The 18,387-nt window shown below is 44.1% G+C and overlaps 1 protein-coding gene across 1 annotated transcript in view; it reads right to left on the bottom strand.

Annotated features, from left to right (window-relative positions):
* Positions 1-18,387, bottom strand: part of tmeff2a (transmembrane protein with EGF-like and two follistatin-like domains 2a) — a 100,627-nt gene that overhangs the window by 13,177 nt on the left and 69,063 nt on the right. Inside the window, exon 5 of the mRNA XM_035175564.2 lies at positions 6,954-7,050. Within this exon, the coding sequence (XP_035031455.1) occupies positions 6,954-7,050 (97 nt within the window). The remainder of the gene's footprint in view (positions 1-6,953; positions 7,051-18,387) is intronic.

Below are 18,387 nucleotides of genomic sequence, written 5' to 3' on the forward strand. Positions count from 1 at the left end.
GAATGATGTGAAGAAAGGCTTGGTTATGCATCTGTGAGGACACAGTTGTGTAGAGGCACGCAAAATCCCAAAACCCCACATGACACCGAGTGTGAGGCGCCGCCGCTGCGAGCGACCTGCCGCTGCCGAGGGTTACGCAATGAGCCTGTTACACCATGTTTTTAAACACGGGCAGACAGATCCGACACTCACACAAATATATTTATGCTGTAAATACTTTTAGTTTTCCCTGTCACAGTTAGCAGAAAGACTTCAGAAATCCACAGTTTAGTTTTTAGTATTTTAGTATTCACCATTTAAACCGAAGTCAAATTCCCTGTACGTGCGAACATACTTGTCCAATAAGGCTGATTCGGATTTATTGTTCAAAATCTACCTACACACTCTCAGTTCCACTGTATTAAGGTGAATGCTGAAATCTCACAAGCAGACATTTTCCAAACCCCCCATCAGTTAAAGACAAAATAATCTGCATAGCTGCACACTGCTGGAGGCAAGTGAGGAAAAAAAGAAAAGGGGGTCAAACTTATAAAAAAATTATATAACCCAGACTATAATTTTGCTACAGCTGCCCTCGAGCCAAGATTAGGCTTACACTTTAAAGCGTCTGTGTTATCATAAAAAGTCTCTAAATGAGAACAGATTCAGCTTGAAAGGAGCCGGAGAGAAGAAGAGCGACGAAGAAAAAAGCTAAATATCAGGAGCTTCTGAGCTAAGAGGAGATTTCCTCACATCCGCCACTTAAAGAGTATAGGCTTAAAACTACACACATGTAAATGTACACATGAAGACTACAACCCCCCAACACACAACCTCCATTCACCAAAGAGCTTTAAAACTCTCGGCCGTCCCCGGGAGGCTGCTGTTGGTCGCTGGCTGATGTCTGTGCTTCATACATTTTTAATGAGGCCTCTCACTTTCTCCATAATAGGCACTATACCACTAGACTGCAGTGCGTCAACACATCCTAATGCCACTCGCCCGCACACACACACACACACACCTGCAGACAGGCGTGCAGAAACTATCATACACATGCATGAGACACCAATCGCTCTCTGTCTCATCTTGTTTTTCCCTATTGTCTCTCGCTCCGCACCAAATCATTGCTTCACACTCTCTGCTGAGAGGAACAGAGGGGAGACAAGTGTTAAATGAAAAGTTGAGGCTGTGTGTGAACGTGTGTACTGTACATATCGGAGTGTGTGTGTGTGTGTATGTGAGCTGGTGTGTGTATGTGTGACGATACTTTCTTCACAGGATGTGTCTTATTGATTAGTTCCCTGCGATTTCCCTCCCATCAAGCACCCCCCCATCCCGCCCCCAGACTGTCTGCTGGCTCCCGACTGAAAAGGCCACTTTGCACACATGTAAACACACACACACACAGCAGCTGACACCTACGTATATCCACTGACTGCCTCACGTTGTGTATAAATCCTCAGCAGCAAACCTTATTGCAAGTGAACGTACCATTGATTTTTATAATCCTTCGCTTCAAATTTCACTGTAATCCTTTGAAAACTGAGTGAAAGAGGCAAAAACAGAGAGAGAGAGAGCGAGAGAGGAAGGGGAGTGAGAGATAGAGAAAAGCTATGCTTAGACAAATAAGAAAAATGGAGAATGAGCGGAGAAAAGCTATGTAGTATATACTCTTCACAACTAATAAGAGGTAGTGAACACAAACACACACAAACACACTAGTGAGACACTGGTCCATCTTTTTCAGTCCTGATACTGATACCTGGGGCTCGTGGTATCGGACAATACTCAGCACCAATCCAACATCAGTATTTAATGAAGAGGCTGCACAGCTCAGTGTAGAGGAGTGCTTCTTTTTTTTTGACATCACGGCAAAGTCAATCATTGCATTCCTCACTTTTTATTTATTGTTAAATTCTAAATTTTAAATTAAGTGTAAAGCTACTCTGCTACTATCTAGCGGCACGCTGCTGACGTATGAGGTATGTAAAATTGATTTGATCGGCTCCATTGATCGTAACCGATAACTGGTCAAGAAATCTGAATGAGTGACAGACCTACATCTGAGGCTACGTACACGTTACTATGTTTTAGCTTGAAAACGCTGCTGGCCCCATTTACTAGGAAAACTCTGGGGCTCGATAAAGTCCGGACAGATGAGGTGACATCAGTCAGAAGGTTGACATGTTATTTATTTAATAGTAATAATAAGTGGAGGCCATCTTCCACTGGATGGTGTGTGTGTGTGTGTGTTTGTTGTGTGTGGGGCCTAGCAAAAGGTAAAATAAAATTAGCCCCCCCGCCTCACCTGTTGCCCTGTGATTGGTCCAATGAGGACATAAGTAGCGGCTTTGAGAATCCCCTCGCTCCTTTGTCATCAGGTCTAAACCCAGTGTCCACACAGCCCCCCTCTATGATTAGCTCACTACCCGCTCCTCTTCTACCTTAATTCTATCAACAGTGATGGGGGCTATTGATGGGTTTGAAAGCATGGGCTTTTTTTGTGGGTAATTACAGTTTTACACCACAAATGGATCTAAATGGGTTTTCGTGACACTCTATTGATCCTCGAGGGCTAAATTGGTCTTTTTTGCCTGCTGACTGCCTCCGGAGTACAGAGAGCTGCCGAGGGCTGCTGGGTGTGGGGATTGCGAGGCTCTTGGCAACAGCAGGTAGCCTGTGATGCATCCAGATGATGTACGACAAACAGAACGCAGAAGAACGTTATTCTGTCAAATTGTATAAAGGGTAAGGAAAATAAAACTAAACAGCGCTGGGGAGAACGCAGATTTTGTTTACTTTTGACAAGGCAACACAGAGCATTGTGGAAGCTGCCAGCAGTTACCAGTGTCTTCAGAAAGGTTTACACTTTGGAAAAGAAATGCACTAATTGCATTGAGTCCTCTTGAATTTATCTCTGGTTCCAGACCTCTGAGTTACTCCGATATTTCTCAGTAATTTGGCACTTTGCTCCCTGATTCATTGATGGCCGTTTCCACTGTTGCAGCTGAGCCAAACAAGGTTTGTTAGAGGGAGAAAATAAATGTGACAGTCATTCTCCTGTGCCAGAGCAAGAGAAAGTGCCGATAGAGAAAACGGTCATGAGCATCGATGGGATTGCTGTAGCTGTATAGGTTGTTGCCAAGTTAATTCTGTCAAATTCAGAGCTCATGCTGAGGCAGGACGGTTACTCCTGTAACCTTTGTCATAGCAGAGCAAAACCAACAATAAGACTAACTAATGAATCACAGCAGCATAGTGTCACCCTTACGAAGACCACAACGACAATGTAGGATTGTGCTATTTAATTAAACAGGCTGGCGACAGGCAGGCAAACAAGTAAAAGACCAAACTACAGAAAGACAGAGGAACAAAGCAGCAAACACAGGGTGATCCAGACAAACCAGCATTATGGAAACACAATGGAAACCCCAGTTCTAAAGCACAAGGAATTGGAGGGAAGTTAATAGACAAGCTGCCACTGAACAAAGAGAAACACTGACGAAATACACAAAGTTAACTATAGGTGGAGGCGGTGAAGGTTATCAATGAAAGGAGGTAAAACCATACAAAGGCAGGAGGTAAAGAAAGAGAGACACACAGGGAAAGAAATTTCAAAATGAAAGAGCAAATAGAAGTCAAAGTGCAAAGATATGAACCCAGAATCCAAATGTACGAAACCAAAGTCGAAATAGAAGGAGAAAAAAGTCTGAAAATATAAATCAAAAGTGCAAAAAAGTCTTCTCAACAAATTCAACAGGTTCAAATGAGCTCTTTGCTGTCTGTCACAGTCTGTAAAGATTTTACCATCCTCGGCAGGAAGGATTAAGCATAAACTAGATACCGCTTTTGCTCTGCACGCTCACAAAACAAAGTAGACACCTTCCCAAGTAATATTCACACACACACACACACACACACAGGTGTAAACAATACTACACTAATGCAGCATGAACGAGAACCGTTTAGAGTCCATACGCAGCAGTGATCGGTCACATACACGTCTCATTACAGTGGCAAAATATGACAACTAACTTAAAATGACTATTTACGGCTATGTTTTTTTAACCCAAAGTTAACTGTGTCAGAATGTATAAGGTACAGAAGGAGAAACCCGCCTTAGTGTTCTGCACAACATTTAAAAGTGTATTTAGTGGTCACTTTATCACACAGCAATAAAAAACACAGTAACTGGATAAAAAGAAATTCTTTGGGAGACTACTTTTTACATGCGTGTTGGTTGGTGTTGGTGCAGGTGACCATACCATGGTGACTGTTTCCAGTCGTTATGCTAACGTGAGCTAACCATCTCTCTGCTGTACCCTCTTATTTAGAAGAAGGCATACATTTAACCACGGAATGCAAATGAGCACATTTCACGCAATGTCAGCCTGTCGCGTTGAAACAGCTTCTTCCACAATGTGACGGACGTCGAGCTAAACTTGATAAACTGGATGGACGCTCGCTATAATTAGGCCCTTTCAAAGGAAGCGTGACTGGGATGCCCAAATGTCAGACTGAATAATGCAGTGACAACAAAATGGCCCTTCACTGTGATTATCCACACACACTAAAGCAACAGCAAAAACTTCCCACCGTGGCTGACAATTAACAGAGCGGCACTTATTCATTAAACACAAGAATATTGCATTACTACGAGCACATCGCTTTTACTGGGTCACTTCACCTGCTCTTTGAATACCGTCATCTCTCTCTGCACGCGCCGTTTGATTAACCGCTCTGTCTGATTACAAAAAAAATCAACTGTCGTCTGATTGGGCTGAACTGCGAGTGACTGGCTGCTGTTTGATGAGAATCAGCTGCTGTTGCGTCGCTGTTACCTGCCCGATAATTCAGCAGACACGTTCTCATCAGAACCACCGCAGGGTTTTTCTTTTTTTTAAAGATTGAGAAGAGCTTGTGTTTTCTGTTTTTACGAAATAGGAAACTGAAATATTTACGTCTGTTTGTGAGCGTTGGCTGCCTGCTTGTCAAATCCATTGTTTTCTTACGTTGGGGGCAAACATACTTTTAGACTGTGGAGCTGCATGTAGTGCTAAATATGCTTATTTTTATATGAACACATCATTGACACTATGTTGTGCTGTTGAATTTTCCCCCCTTGAGGTTTTGAAAAAAATTACCCATAAATCCATTTCTGTGTTTTTGTGGGTCATTAAAGGTGCATTTGTGGAAGTGGGTGGACTTTGGGAAAAAGGCTTTGTGTGCACCATGCATCTGTTTCCTTGGCATTACAGTTATTGCACACCAGGGCACATTATCTTTCCATTACATCCAGTAGTTTGATAGAGTCATAGTCCCAGGGCACTTCTAATTTCTAACGTCTGGGATTTCTCATCGGCCACACCGCCTTTCTTTTGCTGATAGCAGCTGATCCTCGTTCCACCCCAATTCTGTAATGTAGGTTCATTTAAGCTTCATTATATGCTGTCGAGTGCAAATAAATAAAAGCTGATATTGTCTGGTGCTGGAAAACAGTTCACCAGCCAGGCCGCCATCTAATTAGGTTCTGCACCCGCATGTTTATTATGTAGCCCCGAGGATGTTTTTTTTTTGTGCCGCTCGCTTGCTAATGCATGAGGGAGGGTGGGCCTGTAACATATTACCAACATTTGTCTCATCTACAATAACTGGTTGAAATTATGACAAACGTTATTTCTACACTGAACTACTTTTCCAGTGTGTGTGAGTCAAAGTCATTTTTGGCCTGACATTGCCGAGTCCTGTAAGGACAGTAATTGGATTTCCAGAATAAGCGAGAATCTCCTTTCTCTCTGTGCCCTGCTCCAGTAATTGAGGTTAAATGAAATGGCCAACCGTGCACTAAGCCTCAGTGGGTGTTCGTCAGCGGGGTGTGTGCAGGATAAAGGCAGGTTTCCATCTAAATGCTCAGTGTTGAAAGTGACTAAAATATTTCAACTGGCAACAATGTCTCTATAATTTTTTTTGCGAGTAAAGTGTACTATATTCGTTTAAGGTGTAGAGGAGGCACGTGGCTTTGACATAGAAATTAGCAGCAGTTTCAAATAGGGATGATGCGTTACACTATGACACTGTGATAGTGCGCAACAGCCTGGAATGTATAACACCTTCATTACCACGATAAAACAACAGCCTAATTATAAAAAATAAAGCATTTTATTTTCTTCGAATGCTCAGTTGTGGTCTGAATATTGTCCCTAGACAGAATCTTTTTTTAAATCAAAAAGGGAAACATAATCTCCGTATCAGCCGCTGTCGTCATGCAAGGTGCGTACTTGAAGAGATGAGCAGAGGGTCAGAACCAGATGGAGACACTGAGGAGGCCACAGGAGAGAAAAGCCTCCTTCCCCAAAACAAGGCACCTCAGTTGCCTCAGATTTAAATAATTCGACACGGAGAAAGCTGCCAGTATTATGCAACAGAGCTCAGGTTGCATTTTTCTGCCTGAGAGGGGAACTAACTGTGGCCCCACCCCCTTTCAGTTGAACCTGACTCGAGCCTGATGCAGTTAATGTGCTGCGATGAGTTTGTGTTTAGTTATTGTTCGTTTTCACTAACTACAGACATGTGCTGTGCTAAAAAAACAAAACAGAAATCAATGTGACAGAACCCGACCTGAACCCAAATGTCATTTCAACATTTTTGCGTCCCTGGTTCTGATGGGCTTGAGTCAGGTATCCACAATCTGTTATTTAAGTGTTGTTGCTGTGTCATGATAGCAAAAGGTGGAAACACACAATAAAAATGTCCCAGAACCAAACTGGTGTCACTCCAGGCAGCATTTAATCGCTGCCACGCCAAAAAACGACAAGACTAGTAAGCGATGGACAGATATCAAGAGCCAGGACAGGCTTCTCCCTGCAAAACTTGAAAATGAAGTAATACCGTGATATACAACACTCACCTTCCAAAAAAAGTGAAAAATACAGTGATATTAATAGGTCATGTGTTAGCGTGTGAAAACTCACCAAACATCTTCTGCGTCCACATCGCACTCAGCCCCGAACTGGCAAATGTCACAGGTGGACGTCTCCTTCTGTCCTGCCTCGGCTGAGCCCTCTCCTCCTGAAAGAGAGAGAAGGAGAAGAATAAATGTCACGCCCGTTTCATGTAGGACAACGCTACCTGTCTGTGTTTACAAAGCCCAGCTGGTTCATTTTGGAGGGTGTGAAGAACTCGAACAAAGCCCCGGCAACAATGTACCTCTGACAATACAACCTAACCGTGAGAAATCAGCCAGTGCATTTACATTCTGCCATATCCTACTATAATCCCACATTCACTACCCCCCACCCCCTTCGTCTCCACCCTCTCCTCGCCTGACTCTCATCTATCACTCTCAAATCCCCGCTGATCTTTTTGGAGTCCCTCTTTTATTTCATCGGGGCCGATTTTCTCGCGCTGTAAGTGCGACGACTCCTTGGCGGCGGCGCGGGTGCTGGCGTCAGGCTTATGGCGGCTTAGGGACCCCGCCAGCGCGTATCACGCCTCATGAGCTGCCGAGGGGGAGAGGGAGGAGGACGGAAAAAAAAAAAATAGAAAAAGCAATCTGGCCAATCTCAAATTGCATTCTCCTACCGCAGAGGACGTCGGCTCTTCTTGTCTTTCCCCCTCGGCCCTCTTCTCCATTAGACAGGCTCTATTTTTTTTACGTTTTCGAGGGCCCGTGAGGACAACTTTCGAGAAAAGAAGACAAAGAGGTGGAATTTTGGCATCATTTCCCCCCCGGTCATATCTCTAGTCTCCCCAACACATACACAGACACCCACACTGCTGCCACCATGCACTTCTCTCTCTCTCGTGTCGCTGCTTTCCTTTTCCCTTCAGAGGCTTTTGTTATTTCTCGTGATCCCCATGTGACATGCTGGATGAATTGGAGAATAACTCTATTAGAGGAGTTTAACCTGATTTTCCGCTGTCGAGCTTAAGTTGGGTTTCACTCTTATTTTAAGGTCGAAGTCGGTTAACTTTCTGTGACCGTTGAGTCGAGTCGGCGACGAGCCTCCTCCGTAACTCTCACGCTCGGATTTTTGTTGCTGTTGGGTCAGATTATCCCAACAGCTTCATTCGTCTCTTTTTGCCTGTGTCCAAAAACACAATGCTGCCTGCAAGATTGAAAAGTTCCTTTGCTGAGGATGTTAAGCTCCTTTCAAACATCCTTTGCCTTCCTTTTTTCCCCTCTGCCTTTTGAAGCTGTGTCTGAAGCCGCAGGTGTTGGACGGCAGCCACGGCGGCGAGGCTGTGTCCCCTGAATGCTGAACGTTTTGCAGTCAGGTGGCAAGATGTACATTCTGTATTCACAGCTCTACCTCCAGGACACAGGACCGGCAAGACTACAAGGTGTGAAGCTGCTCTGGCACGGCGCCCGTCGGTGCAGCTCGAACGCAACATCATGCTAGTGTGCGCTGCAAATAAGCGTTTCAGCGAAGATTCTCCTGTATAGAATCAAATCTGTTCAAAGTTTGCTCCACGTCTTCCTTCACTGAGTTTGTCGCATCTGTTTCTAAAATGTCTTTTAAAAAGTTGCATGTTTCGATGAAAAGAGAATTACCGAAAGCAGCTTTGTTGACCTGCAGGGATGAAGTGAAGGAATATTAAAGTAATGGCTTTTTAGTTGTGAAAAACATTTCTGCCATCCAGTTTCATGTCGGTGTGGCGCCTGTGCTAAAAGCTAGCAGTGGGGAGTGCGAAGCTGGAGGTAACTAGACTGAAAAGGTGGAGCTAATTAAAAATAATGAGCTGTGTGAGTTGTCTCTCCACCAGCTGTCTCAGCTGCTGATATCACGGACCTCAGCGAAAAAACAAAACTAAATATCAGTTCACCACCGAGATCCACCAGCTTTGAGACAAACAGCAAATGTTTGTCTTCAGCTCCTGATGGAAATATGAGGGGGTCACAAGTCCTATCATCAGTGTAACAAAACTTGTCCACTGTGCAGTCGTATAGTATCCAATTTCATTTAAGTGGCACTCAACATTTTTTACACCTTAATGAGTTGTGCAGCGGCCTCTGCGGCTCTGCACGGAGATTTCCACATCAGGAAAAGGACTTTGGATAATGCCATCGGGTCAAGACGTAATCTGTCACTGGAGGGGCTGCACCTCAAGTGGCTTGTTACGCTATAAATCCAACTCTGTGTGCATAAAAGAAACGACCTTTACTACTGAAACTTCTTATTGGTCGTATATGTAAAACAAAAAAACGGTGTTCAAAATGAAACTGCTCAGGAAATGCTAAGTAGCTGAGTTACTGCAGGCTCCGGAAACCCTGGATCCTGCATCTATGTGTGTGTGTGGCAGTCAGTCTGCGGACCGAGGTGAACATGTCTTCTACGTCCACAGATAAACTGCAGCAGTGGTCGGTAACTCGGTCAAAAAGAGTAAAAGCACAGTATTCGTCTTGTTACTGCAATACTTTCTACTGAGTGTAATTACAGAGGTATTATTATTCGTATGTAAAAGCTTTACACGTGAACAGTAATAAAGCCAATTCAGCTTCATTTGATGAAAAACATTGACTATAAACTATTCTAACTTCACTTTGCACCATGGACTGTTGATAAAAAAGCTCTGCACACAACGTCCAGGACATAAACAATAAAAAGTGACGGTATATTTTTCAACTGTTTGAGGAGGACTCACTAATGACAAGTAGCTCCAGAGCATTGACACAGGCCAAGAGAACAGAACGTTCCAAACTGGCACTGTACGAGTTTACCATTATAACTTTCATGAGACCCTCTGTGCCATTATGAATATACATGTGTTGTAAAGCACAGATTCTGTAAGGCAGGCTTTCTCTTATAATTTGTAATCTCTGTGCTGAGCCACAGGGACTCACAGGCTGAGCACCACTTTTTTGTGACCAGTAAATTGATCTTGATGTGTAAAAATTAAAGTCCCCCCTTTTAAAAAATGCACTAATGCAAGAAATGTTAGCAAATCGGAGTCTTCTTAATTAATATACTTTCAAGGCTCGTTTTCACTCTTGTTCTCTCGGGTGTTAAAATGTGCACGACGGCTCAAGTGTACAGGCTTTTTAAAAAAAATCTCACATCAGAGATTAGGATTCTGTCGACACTGGAACCGCAGCCAATTGAATTATCCAGGTGTGAAACTCTGGCCGCTGACGTGAATGTAATTTCCCTCATTTCCACCTGTCGTGTACGTTGTGGTGTGTGAAATTTTCACCGAGCTCTCCCGGGGCACTGGAGCTAGCCGTGCCTCTCTGCACTAGCCGTACTCCGTTAAGTGATCAGCTCCACATAAAGGATTGTGGGCAGGCAAGCATGTAAGCTCTCCCACGACTCTCCTCTCCTACACGAGAGGAGGACGGGGAGACGGCCCAAACACCTTTTCTGCAATACCAGCTTGGATTTCTCGCGCGCGCCCGCGGTACGTGCACAATGCAAATATCAACCTCGTCTCATTTTCCTCTTCTCTCGCGGCTCACACACTCCTGCACACTCATACCCAGATCCCCCATACATGGTGCTGCAGACACAATTACCAGAGGTGACTGGGGACAGGCAGTGTTTTCCACTCCTCAAATCCCTGATAGAGTCTCCTGTAGCACTAACACAACATCTCCCCTGTTTGTGTGTCTGCTAATCCCTGGAATCAGCAGACACGGCTCTGTAATGACTGAAATGATTAGCCCTTCTCGTGCCCCCACAACCACCCCCCCCTGCATCGCACCTCGTATCGATCCACCCTTGGACCAGACCAGACTGCCCCCCCCCTCCCCCCTCCTCCTCCACGATTACTGTCCTAGTCTTACCTTCATCTCTAACACATCTTCTTCTTTCCTTTGTTCCTTTTGTTACAGTCGGCTCAATTTAATAAACACAATTTGCCCTCTATGTAAGCTTTTGTGTGACTTTAGCACAACGTGGAAGGGGAGAGCAGAAAGAAAGAGGGGAATGTTAAGATTAAGCAACAAGGAAGAGAAAAGGAGATTAGAGTAAAATGATGAGTTAAAGGAGAGATAAGCAGGATAAACCAACAGAGGAGCAAAGAGTGGTGGATCAGTCACAGCGGTGCTGTGGGGTTTCCTCGCAGGGTTAAAGACTGTTTCTAATCCTGTTACTGGTCCCTGGAGCTCTGCAATGCCGTAAATACCATATGCACGCATGTAGGCACACAAATTCACATAAAACAACAGAATTCAGCAAACAGCGACTTCTGTATTTAAACCCTGGACTCCAGCCAGGCTCGCCAAGGTACCACAGAGAATGCGAAAGGTTTAGTGTGAGGGAGGAAACCAGCGTGACGAGCTCAGAGCGAGCTGCAGCAGCCGGCTGAGCCGCTCTGTGAGAACCAGCGCTGCTCGACTGGTTCGGCTCCTGAAACTTGTAAAACAGACTCACTTTCAGCCACTGAGCACGGGCAGCTTTCTGTGATGCCATCGCAAGAACGTAAATACGTACGACTGCAATTTACACTTCAGCTTATAGACTAACATCTATAGTAAATGCTGATGTTTAATACTTATATCCTGATGTGAAGTGAGGGAGCTACGTGTAGTTTAATACAAAGAACTGCTTTGAAATGAAGAACATTGCAAATGCAGTGAATATTCTTGGATGTAGAGAAAGGTGTGAATGTCCTGAAAACCGGTGAAAAGGGCCATCATGAGGCCACATGGTTCAATGGCTGAGGTGTGACACTGTTGCCAGGGTGATTCACTGGTCGCAGCTTCATGGCTGCTGGAGAAAACCTCCCATGACACCTGGGTTAGTGTTAACCAGAAAACATAGTGAAGAGGAAATGCTCTGTGTTCTAACAACAGTAAAAGTGATGGTCCCAGCAGCTGCCATTATGGTGCTAAAGTCCCTGTAACTACAGTGGAAAAAAACAACCGTCTCAATCTCAATTCAATCCAGATTTCGCAGAGTCCCACGTTGGATGACCGGGTTTAAGTTCTTAAGCAGAGATGGATAAGGGGGGAATTGCGCTGCCAAGATGTGCCAAGCTGATACAGTCCTATTGATATAGACCCGAGGCAGTAACTCCAGCCAGAGGTGCCTCTAATTCATTTTGACTTGAGGGCAGTGAGGGTTTTTCTATTGTATTTATTGGTCTTTGGCTTTCTGTCTTTCGTCCACTCTTTGATATCATCGTGCTCTGGATATTAAATCATACAAGTGGAGTGTCCATTCTAAACCTGCCAGTTTGTAATGGGGCTGTCTGCACCGCCTGTGGTTAATTGCAGTTTATCCGAGGACGCACAAGAATTCAAATTTGAGTAATATTGATAATATTGCGTGTCGAAATCGCACAAACTTCAACACTGCTCTTCTTTGGGCCACTGACATCACACATCCCAAGTGTGAAGCCGATGAGATGGACGTTCCACAGGCGGACAGACATTTTGGGAGTTAGGAGGCAGACAACAGTACCCAATGCGTTTTTTTGTGTGCATGTGTTGTATTTTTATCAGTGAAACTAAAGGGAAGTTTAACCGAGAGCAGAGAGATGAGAGGAAGAGAGATCATTCATTTGAGTGAGCATACAGAGAGAATGAGCGACCATTTCAATGAGTGAGCGCGCGCACACACACACACACACACACACACACACAAACACCCACAGGAGATTTAGGGCACTCTAGCGTGCAGCTATCATACGGATGATGGATGAAGCCCACACACCCCTGGAAAACCGAACAAGACCACTACGACCTTGGTTGCAAACACACTGGGGGAGAGAGATGGGGAGGGGGAGAGAGAGAGACCCAGGCTGAGTGCACGACGCTGTGTGTGGTCATGGAAACAGACGCAGAGTAAACCCCACATGGCTCCTCACTATTGTCACTGAATCACCCTTCAGGAGGTTTAGACTTTGTTCCAACAAAACATGTTCACAGGGATTTATTCAAACTCCCCGGAGCATTAGAGCTGATTTGTCTGGATATTATGGGAAAAGTGTGACGGCCATTTCTGTTGCATTCTAATGTGATATTGCATCATTCAACACGCATGAAATCGCAGTTGTATAGATAAAAGCACACGGGATGAATTTTCAAATACAAAAAAAAGTTATCCAGAGAATGATGGGACAGTGAAACACCCTCTCGATAATAGATGCTCCCTCTGAAATGTGTTAACACAATACAATTAAACAATAACACGAACTAAAGCCTCCAGATTAGTCGTCCAGTTGACTCAGCACTCTCTAAATCTTCCTAAACTCAACATCACATCCTTCAGAGAGGTGCAGGGCTGTTGTATTAGAATGCATTAGCTTGAGCAAGGTGTTCCCACTAAATTATAAATACACTCAATTGCATTGACTGCTCCCAAAGACGAGCGAACAGGATAAATGCACGGAGCCAGGAAAACAGAATTATGCCTATTGGCAGGTGTGATAAATCTTACCGGGGGCTGTTTGCTTCCCGTAAATGGACATGTGAGCCGTGAAAGGTGATACAGGAAGCAATAAGCATGAGATAATGGGCCAGGATGATGATACAGAATCTATGGTGCGGTCACGTTGTATTAGCATCACGTGGACACCGGTGCACGCAGTTTGAAGTCTCACTCGTCTGAGATGTAATCTTTGAATTGCGTGGGGAGCTCCATTAGAAGAAGACCCTGCTGACAATTAAACTATAAGAGCCATCAATCAGAATGACATTATCAACGGGCCGCTGCCCCGAGTGGCTGATCAGACAGGGGGAGCTGGGCCAGAGAGTGATCCATAAACATAATGGACATCAATATTGAAAAGATGACAGATGAGACTGCCGACCGAGGCCGAGATTCAATTCCTGTTCTGTCTCTTTTTCCTGCGGGACGCCACATCTTCACCGAGGGGATTTTTGAGCCATAAGATCAATGAGGAGAAGTTTAATTCCTCCAAGAAGTGAAGCTAACGGCTGTTATATCGGTGACGTAAAGGACAAAATGAACTGGGTCAATAATAACTCATTACATATTAGTCTTAATGCCTGTGGCCACAATAAAAAAAAACATCAAGCCATATTTCAAAATACTAAAATAAGGACAGAAAGCTCCGGATAATGTCCGCAGAATTGGGTCAGGAGCTTTTCTCCCTTCACAACAACACAGAAATCCCCGGAGAGACGTGGAGTAGAGCAGGAGGCAGGAAGTACCGTCTAAATTCCACTGCGGAGATCAGGTGTTCTTGTTTACAGCAACATCAACCTGGCGTCGGCCCTCAACACCAAAAGCTCGTTGTCTTTCCAAGCTGACACATTGGTCAGTGTCCTCTACGTGTATGGCAACACCATCAACGTGGCCACTCGCTCGTGGTGAGATTCAACTTCACTGTACCCAACAAATTGTTGTAGCACAAGTGCCAAGCTAAAGACAGACTTCCATTACGTCTAGATTCAAAAAGCCCCCACAGCAATCCCCCACAATGACATTATTTCACTCACTTACTGTCACCTACAATTTATCAAATCATTTACCCTTTGCCTCCTGCAGGTTCCATTGTGTACAACCTTTAACAAGGAGATGGATTCTAACACTCTCCAAGTAACTGAATAGAGCTAGTGTTTTCATTTGTGGTGTCGCATTGCCCTGATCTAATGATCTAACACACACACACACACACACTGACACACACACACAGTGACCTCTGACTCGCTGCCTCAAATCCCCCACTAACGAGGTGCACAGGCAGCCAGGTACGTCCACCGCTGGCAGCGACCGTGAAGCCGTTAATGAATCCGTGAACGAGGTCCCCAGCTGGGTCGGAACCTTTTGTGAATGGATTAAAAGGAGGAATTATGGCTTTAAAACTTCATCTTTTGCAGCTTTGAGGGGATTAGACCCTGCATTCTCTTCTCCTCTCACCTGAATGGCTCTTTCAATCCTGTCACCTATCTGCAGTGGACCAGAGCTCTGGAAAAGGGCATTCAGGTTGCTCAAAAACACTTCGGCAAACTTGACCTATACGTGCACCGGGTATTTTTCTTTATTTCGCTTTTGTTTGGACTGAAATTTAATTCTATAATATAAAGAAGATAGAGCTGTGGCTGCCCAGGTTTTTTTATTCGTTCCACCTTTTGCAGCTCCGACTAGAAGACCTGCTGAACAACCGGCAGACCATTAATTTTCATTAATGCAGAGAATTTCTTTGGTCAGAGGGGCATCGAGAAGACCCTGTCAGGTAAAGAGTGCTGATCAGGTGGAGACAGCAGAGTCATTGAACCCTGCTTCCATCCACACACCTGGTGAATCTCTGTTCTCTAACTAACAAAATAGTTAAACTGCTGCTGATCAGCAGGACAAACTCTGACTTCTCACACTCAGCTGCCCAGTGCTTCACTGAAAGCTGACTCAGTGAATCCATCCCAGACAGCTCATTACAGCTGCCTGGTCTCCCTCCCTGAGTGGTCCGAGTAACTGAGTAGTCAAAACAGAACAAGAACTCTGCTTTTATATAAAAAACAAGGTTGAAGTTCAGATTCCGGCAAGAAAAATGTCCAAACGGGAGTTTTTCCTCTCTTGCTCTGATCAGTATTCACATTACATCTCAGGCATGTGATAAGCACAACATGAAGAAGAATATGAACAGGATGAAGGAGAGGAGCCATACACGTAGAAAGACAACGAGATTCAATGCCATCGCTTGCAGTTATTAAAGTGAAAAACCTATAATATCCAAACAACATCTAGGTCAATCAAATTACCAGGTAAATGCTCAGGACATGTTTTCCTGCTTTCCCTCTGTACTGTGGCATTAATGGTGCAGCACCTGTTTCCTACATGTATGTACTTTGCTGTGTCCATTGGTGTAATTGTTTTTTTTCCCCATACTGGATTACATATCCCAGTCATATGGTTTATTTATCCTGGCCCAGCTTTGCCGTCCTTGTTTTTGCTGTATGTCCGTGTGTATCTCACTTTGCATGGTTATTGGGTTACTGTGTGTAAGCAAACCGAGAGCCACAGGAAACCGGAGTCAAATTCCTTGCACAAACATGCACTAGGCCTACGAGGTGGATTCTGAGTGAAGAAGGCTGATAGCACCAGCGTAGCATCAAAATGCAACTTATCACCAATGTTTGACCAATGCTTGTTATGTTGGTCTATCTCTCCTTCCCCCCGTTGCAGCATTATTTGTCCTCATACACGCAGTGCACATGGATTTTTTGAATTTCCTATCCATATCGTACATCAGCATGCTTGTTGGAAATTCAATTAATTTCCCCTCCCTGCTCGCACTAGCAGCTAGGCTCTCTAACCTTGGCATATTTACCATCCTTGCCCAAGCACAATATGGAGAATATACAGAATGAACAGACAGGGAATCTCTTTTTTTTTTTACTATTTCTATATGCACCCTTGTGGAAAATTGCTACGTGCTCTTGTTTGCTGAGTGATTCCTCTGCAAAAATATACCGTTTGATGTGGTTTGCAACGGCGTCTGTAGCCCAACTGAATCTACTGTGTGCATCAGTGTAGAGCTTCAGTGGACAGCTGCTCAGATTATATATCTTATACTGTGATTGTACAGTAGAATTACCTGAAATTATCGAAGCAACAATCTTCCAAATGCATTGACTGAGCAAATATTACTACTTCCTCAATACACTACTCTACCTTTGGGTATTCAGGCAGATAGGATCTCTGCTCTGGAAGGAATTACACAAGGTAACCAGAAGTGATACTGTAATGAAAAGAATACGCTGCATTGTTCTATCCTAACAGACAAACCTGATGAGGTGAGAAATGAAAATATACAGCAGGCTGATTGGTCCACAATACTAAGAAGAAGCAGATCTGCAATATGAAAATAAAGTTGGGTGTGGAACGCCTATAAGTGCTTCAACAATACAAAATCCTGTAGCAAGTTAATACAATATAACTCTGCTAAAATTCTTTTACTTTTCTTTTTCACTGAGAGTTACGCTGATGAAACTAGAGACACTTCTCTCATATCTTTGTTTTAACTATGAAACAACAGCCGAGACAGAGAAGAGTTTTCCCTTCAGAATTTTAAAATACATTTTAGGAAAATGTTCATATTAGAAACAATTTTATATTTCCCCTGGATTAAACCACGTCAGCTGTTGTTAACAATAACATTCACGTTGCTGTTGACAAGCAGCCTCTCAACCTCTAACCACTCGTACACTGCTTCCCACATCGTGCGCTGACAAGCTCCACTTGTTACTGAAGGCTAGCACGTCTGCTTGTTGCAGCCACACTCTCAAGGGCTCATCTGAGTGTCTGAAATCAGGCACATCAGTTAGTAAACACGCGGTAATAGGTGTCCTTTCTCTTGCCTCCATTATCACAAGTTCTAAAACATCACGGGGGCCCATCCCTTTTTCTGCTACACAGCCAGGACGGTGATCGTCGAGGGTGAGAAGCGTCCATTATTTTACACTCAACGTTTTGATCGTTTAGAGTGAACCATCCAGGAACTTTTAGTGCTCTGCACGTTGCCATTATGCACTTAAAACAGCAAGTGTGAGTATGGAAGTGCGCACTATGAAACCCGGCAAATGCTTCAAGTGTTTTCCAACCGCACCACGAGTAGCTATTGTTCAGTGGCTGAAGAGCTCGTGTTCACTACAGCGGTTCTACATAATAAAAGTCAATTTTTGTTCACATGTTGTAAGTTCTGTAGCACACAGCCTGTGACTTTGAAATGTATCCTGCTGAAGCAGAGACGACAGGTGTCAGGCCTTCTACTGGGTCTTTGTGGAGTTTTCTAGAACCAAATTCTAGGTCTTTTTTCAAATGCTCTCCCAAAAGCATCGCCTGATTAATGTTAAAAAGCAGCAAACTGGTCCTTTAAACTCGTCTGTGTGTGTATATCCCCCAGGCGGGAAGGAGAGAAGACGAGATGAAAACACAGAGAAACGACACAGAATGACAGGCGGTGAACAAGACGTGTGAAAGTGTGTGCTTTTATTCTGTAACCGTTCCGTTTTTTGTGTGAATCTCTATATCTGTGAGGACCGAAAGGAGGAGGCATGAGGTTGGCTTGGGTTTAGTATTCAGCTTCGGGTAGAAACATTTGTGAAGCTAGTCAAACTTATTCTGCTTTATTATTGTTCACGTATGTCGGTTATATTAAGTTTGAATGGTTCATTTAGCTGCCAATTCGTCTGTATCCGAGGACACAGACGAATATACGTATGGGAGGCCAAGGTTGCCAGTTTCCAATGAGAAGATTTGTGTTTAATGCATTGCTCTAAGGCACAGAGGAAGTGGCTGTGAGTTTCTTCCACACACACATGCCAGTATTAACCGGCTAGTACGTCAATGCAGTCGAGTATTGACTCCACACTGGCATCTGTCCAGATTTAAATCCTATGTTGGGGCTTAGATTTCAATTAGATCTGCTGAGATTTTTTTTTTCTTCCATGCACCCCTGAAGCAGCTATCGGGAACAAGCAGCCACTCATGTTGGAAG

Source organism: Hippoglossus stenolepis, chromosome 13 (genome assembly GCF_022539355.2).
Source record: "Hippoglossus stenolepis isolate QCI-W04-F060 chromosome 13, HSTE1.2, whole genome shotgun sequence".
Classification (NCBI taxonomy): domain Eukaryota; kingdom Metazoa; phylum Chordata; class Actinopteri; order Pleuronectiformes; family Pleuronectidae; genus Hippoglossus; species Hippoglossus stenolepis.